Source organism: Myotis davidii, unplaced genomic scaffold, assembly GCF_000327345.1.
Source record: "Myotis davidii unplaced genomic scaffold, ASM32734v1 scaffold376, whole genome shotgun sequence".
NCBI classification, from domain to species: domain Eukaryota; kingdom Metazoa; phylum Chordata; class Mammalia; order Chiroptera; family Vespertilionidae; genus Myotis; species Myotis davidii.
The window spans coordinates 1,165,631-1,174,856 of NW_006288121.1; the positions used below are offsets into that span (position 1 = coordinate 1,165,631).

Here is a 9,226-nt window from a genome sequence, read left to right on the forward strand (position 1 = left end):
CACTTTTTAAATTACTTGTTTTTATTTACATAAGATTTGTGGTGATGAACTTGCTTAGTATTTATAAACTTTAAACATTTTTAAATTGGCCTCACCCCTAAGTAATAAGTTATGTGGTGATACAATTTTAAAATAAAAGTCTGTTTATTTCCTTTCTAACTACATGGTGATAGTCCTTTTCTCCTGATATCTACTGTAGATTTGCTTTTTCTCTATCCTTCCTCCATTCTTTCCTGATGTTTTTCTTTGTACCTACCTCCTTGTTCAGTGATTTTGTTGTAGCATCACTTAGCTCCCTGATACCTTACCTGAGTAATAATACTAGTTTATGGTTTCATATTTCATGGCAATGCTTGGAGTCTTGCACATCCTGCCTCTTATAGCCCGAGGCAGTGAGGGAAGGTTCCCTGCCCTAACCTTTGCTTTTGTTAAGAGAATTTGACTCTTCTCCTTTAGCTTTTGCAAAATTTAAATTAGTCAAAATTCAATCAGTTTCTTTTCCTTCTTGCAAAGGTTCACTTTTTAAATTACTTGTTTTTTATTTACATAAGATTTGTGGTGATGAACTTGCTTAGTATTTATAAACTTTAAACATTTTTAAATTGGCCTCACCCCTAAGTAATAAGTTATGTGATGATACAATTTTAAAGTGAAAGTCTGTTTATTTCCTTTCTAACTACATGGTGATAGTCCTTTTCTCCTGATATCTACTGTAGATTTGCTTTTTCTCTATCCTTCCTCCATTCTTTCCTGATGTTTTCCTTTGTACCTACCTCCCTGTTCAGTGATTTTGTTGTAGCATTACTTAGCTCCCTGACACCTTACCTGAGTAACAATACTAGTTTATGGTTTCATATTTCATGGCAATGCTTGGAGTCTTGCACATCCTGCCTCTTACAGCCCGAGGCAGTGAGGGAAGGTTCCCCGCCCTAGCCTTTGCTTTTGTTAAGAGAATTGGACTCTTCTCCTTCAGCTTTTGCAAAATTTAAATTAGTCAAAATTCAAGCTACGACAGCCTGCTTTTTATCCTAAAGCCCATGTTCTGTGGTTTCAGCCCTGCTCATCACTTGGCATATTTTTTTCTTTTCTCTTGAGATGGCATTTGACATGTCTTTGCCTTTATAAAAATGTGTTTTCTATTTATCATTTCCTTGTGTATAGGTCTGAGGCAAAGTATTAACTTACTGTGCTATTTTCATTAAAGTCTAACATTTCTAATAAATAGGAGTATCACTTAATTTAAACTCATAGTTTTTAGAAGCTGCAGGAATATTTACTAATTTACAAAACAAGCATTTGAAAGATTATTTTTGAAAATTGAAGTTATAGAATTATGGAAATATCTTTGTATTGTCTACATTATTGAGTTAAACAACAATCAAAATTGGTTTTAAGAATCAGATGGGAAGAACTTGATTGATAATATTTTTAGGTAATAAAAAATTCACAGGTGCCTTTAGTAAGACTATAGATATTCGATGCTTCCATCTAGTTTCTTAAGAAAGAGGGCATTTGAATTATATTCTGTCACACACAAAAATGATTCCAAATAGCCTCAGCAATCTTAAGAAAAAAGAACAAAGTGAAGGAATCACAATAGCTGAAATAAAACTATACTTCAAGGCCATTGTAATCAAAACAGCCTGGCACTGGCATAAGAACAGGCATATAGATCAATGGAACAGATCAGAGAGCCCAGAAATCAGTCCTCCCCTTTTATAGGCAATTAATATTTGACAAAGGCAGCAAGCACATACAATGGAGTGAAAACAGTCTCTTCACTATATGGGGTTGAGAAAATGAGGTACATGCAAAAGAAATGAAACTAGACCACCAACCTATACCATGCACGCGAATAAAATCAGAATGGACAAAAGACTTAAATGTAAATCACAAAACTATAAAAATGCTAGAAGAAATTATAGCCATTGAAATCTCAGACATCTCTCATAGCAATATTTCTGGTGACATATCTCATAGGGCAAGGGAAACAATGAAGAAAATATAAAAATAGGACAACATCAAATTAAAAAGCTTCTGCACAGCAAGGAAACCATCAATAAAATGAAAACCCATTGAATGGTAGAACATTATTCCACTGATACACCTGATATGGGGTTAATTTCCAAAACATATAAGAAGTTATACAACTGAACACCAGAAAGAATAACAATCCATTTAAAAAATGGGCCCGGCTAGCATGGCTCGGTGTTGAGCTTCAACCTATGAACTAGGAGGTCATGGTGCAATTCCTGGTCAGGGCACATGCCCGAATTGAGGGCTGGATCCCCAATGTGGGGTGTGCAGGAGGCAGCTGATCAATGATTCTCTCTCATCATTGATGTTTCTATTTCTCTCTCCCTCTCCCTTCCTCTCTGAAATTAATAAAAATGTATTTTTTAAAAAGAAAGGGGAAGGGGGATTCTAAGGTACTCACTGGTGAATAAGCAACATGTCCACAGGCTACAAGACTGGTGATGAGTGGAGGAGAATCAGGAATCCTATTTTAAGTAGATGAGGGGATAAAAAGCTATGGTACATTTACACAATGGAATAATACCCAGACGTAAGAAAGAGGGAATACTTACCCTTTGCAACAGCATGGATGTACCTGGAGAATATAATGCTTAAGTGAAATAATTCAGTCAGAGAAAGACAAATACCATATGAACTCACTTATATGTGGAATCTAATGAACAAAAGAAACTGATTAACAACAAAGTAGAACCAGAGGCATGGATATATGGAACAGACTGACAGCTGTCAGGGGGGATTGAAGTGGAGACTGGATGAAAGAAGGTGAAGGGATTAGCCATGGAACATGTATGCATAACCCATAGACACAGACAATAGTGAGGTAATGACCAGAGGGAAGGGTGGGCAGGGGTTGGGTGGAGATGGGCAAAGCAGGGGGCACGAGGTAGAAATGGGAACATCTGTAACAGTGTCAACAATAAGAACAAAGTGAAAAATGGAATTAGTGGGATTTGAGAAGCGCACAGCAACATCCTTGTCAAGAGAAAGTAGGATTCCAGTAACACATGGCATGTGTTGCCATCATAATTACTCAGATTAGCACATATCATGAGATGAATTGCAAATTGAAGGTAAGATGCTGAGAGATAAAAATGTCTGACATCTAAGCTCCTGATTCTGGGCCTTCAAATTGTTAAGATTTACACCATTGCATCCTTGGTCCTCAGGCCTTCAGACTCAGACTGAATTGTACCAACTTTCCTGGTTCTCCAGCTTGCAGATAGCAGACTATGGGATTTCTCAGCCTCCATAACTCTGTGAGCCAATTCCATAATTGAGATATTTATAGTTTTGTTTCTATTGGCTCTGTTTCCCTGGAGAATTCTTACTAATACATGTCTGATTCTGAAATGTTTTTCTAAAAAAATGTAAAAGACTTCAATATATAAAAAAATATTCTGTCAAATTATAAAGGTTTCTCTGTAAAAAGTGGAAAAATAATCAAAAGGGGAAAGAATTTTAAAAAGAAAGCTGAAGAATTCTTTTATAAAAAATATATTTTATTGATTTTTTACAGAGAGGAAGGGAGAGGGATAGAGAGTTAGAAACATTGATGAGAGAGAAACATCGATCAGCTGCCTCCTGCACATCTCCCACTGGGGATGTGCCGGCAACCAAGGTGCATGTCCTTGACCGGAATCAAACCTGGGACCCTTCAGTCCACAGGCCGACGCTCTATCCTCTGAGCCAAACTGGTCAAGGCTGAAGAATTCTTGGTTAAAGGAAAATTACATTGTGATCTTTAAAAGAAAATGAACATTTGGTGGCACTGAGATTTTTATAAGACTATTGAAATTTTCATTTGGGGTGCATGATCAAACTTTTATTTCAGACATTTGGAGCAGATTTCAATGCATTTCAGGAACTACATGTTGAAACGGAAACCTGTCATTTGTAGTTGATGCAATCATTTCATACCATCATATTTTAAACAAAATATTTGTGATTCAAGTCTGATTTTGAAAACTCTAGAAATACAATAATTTTATTTAAGCAGAAAATACCTAATTTGTTTCTAAATTGCTTCCCTTTCCTTTATTTTTCAGGTTACTATATGTGGCTAGGGGCTAGCCATGCTTCTACTCTTGACCATTTAGACAGCAGGGCTTATCTGAACAGCTCTGTGTGTCACTGCTTGGGCAAGAGCTGCCATTTACAGTTCTATTATGCTATGGAAAATAGTGTTCTGAGAGTAAGTCTCTATAACAATAAGGTAAGAAGAAACTTGTATTTATTTCAAAACCATTGAGTAAATGAAATTTCTAATCTTGGCAACTTCTGTTTCAAGTTTCAGTTATGTAGGCTTTAGGTATTCTTTAGCTTGATTTTATTTAGTATACATTTAAAAAGAAATATTAAGAAGCTGGTTTAGGAAATACTGCCATATGCAAAAGCCAATGTGATAATTTGCAAAAGCAATGTGATAATACTATATAATAAAAGGCTAATACGTAAATTGTCCCCTGAACCAGGAGTTTGACTGGGTGTTTGACCAGGGCCCTGCAGCCCCTCCCCCACAGCCGGCCCCGCCCCTGATCAGCACCCCCTCCAATTGGGGGCATGGCTGGCCCACCCACCTCCCATGTGCCCCCTGCCCCCTGCGCCAGCACTGCCTGATCAGCCCCGATTGGGGTGGGCCGGCTGGACCCTACCTGTGCACAAATTCGTGCACTGGGCCTCTAGTATATCATAAAACTGTTAACATTAATACAAATATGTTAAAGAAACTATAGGTCTAATAAAATGGCTATTTGGGAATCTTTTGTTACCTCTCTATTAAAGCTCTGATATGATCTGTTTTGGATTTTAGATCTGTATCCCACTAAAGTTCTAAATATGATGAAGGCAAATTACTCATTCTTGTACCAGTAGATAAAATTTTAAAGGCTGGCAATTACTAATTAGATACAGACAAATGAGTCACTTGAATGAAAGAAATGGCACAATGGGCAGAGTAAAAGTTGTGGTGGTAATGCTAGAATAAGCCTTTTTTTTTTTTAACCTAACTATGACTAAAAACAATTCTCTACATGTGGGAAAATACCTGAGACACTGAGAATTTCTATTGTGAGGAAAAATGTACTTAAAATAGAAGTAAATAAATCATAGGGGTAAACAGCAATCATTCTAGAAATGGGGACTATTTGACAATAATTTCAGTAATTCTGGTATTGGAAAAAGTAAGACAGTAAAAGCATCCAAATTTGTTTCCTTTGGCTCAGGATACTTTGGGTAAATCCAGGTGAAACTTGCACATGAACTTAAGCTAGATTCATTTTTTAACAAAAATTCATTTATCATCTGCACTTATTAAGTTCCAATAACCATCTGTCAATAGCATTTTCTTCTCTTTCATCCTCAAATTTCAGAATGCTTATTAGCAAGATATTTGAAAGTTCAAGATGAAGTCTTTTTCTTCCTAGTTGTATTATATCACTTCCACCTTTCCCTTTTGTGTCATTTTCATCATGTCCAGTCTTCTTTCTTCTAGTTTTCTTTTCCAAGATATTCACAGAGTTCTAAAGCATAAAGTTGGATGAATACTCTCATTTGATGGCCTAATACATTTTCCTTTGTTATGGGAATAAGACACAATGTCTAGCATTCTGTAACTAGGTTATATTTTTGTAATAGTATGTATTTTGCAGTAGTATTTGGCAGCCTAATGCCCTGAAATCTACTTGGTATATTTCATTCAATTTGCAAAAATATCTCCCTGCCCTTTCTGTAGTTCTCAAAACTTTCCAGATACAGGGGGGAAAGTTTACAAAACAAACAAAAAGGTTAAACTTTACCCATATATGTTGTAGTATTTATGTTTCAGCGATTTTTCAGTTATTGTTACCTATGCTATGTAAACCAAGTCCAGATAGTCTCTATGCAATTTGTAACCAGCTATAATTTCCAGTATCCTTCTTCAACAAAGAACTTCTAGAATAATTGTTACATTTATATTATAGCTAAAGGTGCTTTAAAAATATATGGCCCTATGATAGTGCTTACACAGCAGGTAATTAATTAATATTCGATAAATGCTTAATGAGTTATCATACATTTAAGTAAAATTTGTATTATATATCTTCTAATTTGGGGGATTATTTTAATCTGCTCTGAACACCAGTGATGGATTTTTAAAGTTTTAGTATATGTAGAATGGAGTTATGAATTACTGCAAATGAGAGATGTCATTTCTCTGGTGGCTTTGGGATGCTACAAGAAAAGATGGAAACAAACTGGCTTCAGATGTCACCTCATATAACAAGAATACAGTTATTAACCATCCATTTCCCACATTATAAGAACAGAAGTTTATTAGTTGAGAACTAATCTGGCATATTAACCGGAAGCAATTACAAGTACATCATAGAGTATTGACTGATATTTGATTTATTAGTTTACCTAGTATTCTGCATGACAGTGGTCTATTTTTTCTGACACTCTACTTGCTATATTTTATACACATAACACAAATCTGTAACAAAGTACATTTAAGCCACAAGTTAATGTTTTATCACACTCTTAAAAAAGACTCCAAATCTATCATTTACAAAATTAGCTCTTGATGAAAATGATAATTTACATCTTCCAGGAATACAATAAAGGAAAAACCTTTAAGATATGTGCAGGTAAATAAAGAAAAGTCTAGTGAGAATGCTGAATTATTTTCTTTATATTCAGAGGATATAGAACTTGAGAAATAGAAAACAGGTGAGAGGCAAGTTGTTAAATAAAAAGTTGACTCAGTAAGCTTATGTGTGTAGCAGTTCTAGTTTGGGATTAGTAAAGCAGTAACCATAGCATCAGCCTATCTTTTATCCTGAGTGGTGTTTCCTTGTCAGTGAGCCAAGGGCAGTGCCCAACTTGTGCTGCTTATACATATTTTCTAAATTTCCACTGGCAAACAGGAAGAAAACAGTTGGGGCAGGAAAGGCAGCGCCTTAGAAATATCTTTTCTTGAATGATACAGTTTTTAAAGCCATAATAAACTTTCCTTGAAGGAAGGTCTTTACAGTACATGATCCTATCCTGCACACAATAAAAAGTAGTTAAAAATAAAATAAAATAAACTCTTGAAATTTGTTCCTTTTATTTTCTTCACTGGAAGAGGGAAGGATAAGCAGATATCTCTAAAATATGTAGTAATATTTTTCTTAAAGGGTAAAATGGCATTATTGATGCTGGTCTCGGGGTGTAAAGACATTATTAACATTTTTATTTATTGATTAAGATAATACAAAATTAGAATATCACTTGAAAGGCTTTTCTGAACTGGGAATCTCTTTCACATTGACATCTGTTGAAAGTAACTAGATAAGAGTCTGTGAGGACAGAAATAAAATAAAAGCTGATTTTGTTTAGTTGGGGTTAATTATTTTTCTTTTTCATTGTAGCATGAGACAGGAAAATGTGGTAGAAAAATCTGGATTGCATACACAATATACAATTAACTTAGTGTATGAAATTCCATTTACGATATAGAAAGGACTCTGCTCATTTTTCATAAAAAATGTAAATGCATTCTTCTTCCAGTAGAACAGAGGGGAATCAATTAGTCATTGTGAAAAAAGAGCACAGTTGCTCTCAGTTATTCTCATAAAATGAAAGTGAGGGGAAGTGATGAATACAGCTTGCCAAGCAGTGTCACTAAAAGCATCTGTGGAGGACAAGTGTCTTGATGCGGAATAACTGAAGCCGCATAGGAAATAATTATATTCTTGTGTGTCTCACCTTTTTATAACTCCAGTTCACCCTGATGTGACCATGAAAACATGTCTAACATGTATGTTTCACTGTCTGTGTTAAGAGTTGATCTAAATAAGTCTTAAGAGTTGATATAAATAAGTCATGAAGTGAAGTACATTTTAGTAGGTTTAGGCTATCTTCTGAAATATTTAAGACTTGAAAATAGGAGTAGAAATCAGAGGGTAAAGGACTAAGTTGAAAATAGATTCATTTTCTAGAAAATCTTGGATATGAACCAAATAAGTGAAGCCAACAATGGAGATAAATGCTTGCAAGGGTGTGAAAAGGTGTGAGTGTTATGTGTCATTACAATTAGATGTCACCTTCCAGTGCCATTGCTTATCTCACAGTAAAAGGAAGGCACAGAGGCACCTCAAAGCTCAGTCTAAGACATAATTGTGCCACTTTTTTGCATTTCTACTATGTTGATATATGAAAAATTAATGCACCCTATAGGTAAATATTCTGAACATTACCAGGGAAATGTCAAATTAACTTGACTGTTTGATAAACTCCAAAGAAAAATTGGATTATTTCAGAGCATATGAACATAGTCACCAATTATAAAGCCCAATACCAGAGGCAAAATTTTGGAGTACATTAGAGACTTTTATTGAGCATGTTACCTCATAAAGCATCCTATATAATAAAAGCCTAATGTGCAAATCAACTGAAGGGTGGAACAACCCGCTGCTATGACATGCACTGACCACCAGGGGGCAGATGCTCAATGCAGGAGCTGCACCCAGCCCACAGGCCCCAGGTCAGCCAAGGTGGGTGCTGGTGCTGCCCCTCCCCATCACTGCCCCTGTCGGGGGATGGGGCCGATGAGTGGGCAGCACCAGGCCCGCCAAGGCGGGTGCCAGTGGGGGCGCCCCCTCCCCAATAGCCCTGCCGGTCACCCCATGGCCAAGGAGGATGACAGTGGGAGTCCCCCGATTGCCTCACTAGTCGCCCTGCAGATCAGCCCTGATCACTGGCCAGTCCTAGGGACCCTACCCGTGCACCAATTCCATACACTGAGCCTTTAGTAGTAACATAATTCTGCATACACTTTGCAACGTGGGAAATGATCATTATACAGATGTATAATATAGCTAGATATCACCTTCCAGTGCCATTGCCTATCTCACAGTAAAAGGAGGGCACAGAGGCATCTCAAAGCTCAGTTTAAGACATAATTGTGCCACTTTTTTGCATTTCTACTGTGTTGATATATGAAAAATTAATGCACCCTATAGGTAAATATTCTGAACATTACCAGGGAAATGTCAAATTAACTTGACTGTTTGATAAACTCCAAAGAAAAATTGGATTATTTCAGAGCATATGAACATAGTCACCAATTATAAAGCCCAATACCAGAGGCAAAATTTTGGAGTACATTAGAGACTTTTATTGAGCATGTTACCTCATAAAGCATCCTATATAATAAAAGCCTAATGTT

General features: G+C 36.2%; 1 protein-coding gene across 1 annotated transcript in view; it reads left to right on the forward strand.

Moving 5' to 3' along the window:
• MALRD1 (MAM and LDL receptor class A domain containing 1) overlaps positions 1-9,226 on the forward strand; it is a 649,080-nt gene that overhangs the window by 88,526 nt on the left and 551,328 nt on the right. Inside the window, exon 9 of the mRNA XM_006759937.1 lies at positions 4,083-4,249. Coding sequence (XP_006760000.1) covers positions 4,083-4,249 — 167 coding nt within the window. The remainder of the gene's footprint in view (positions 1-4,082; positions 4,250-9,226) is intronic.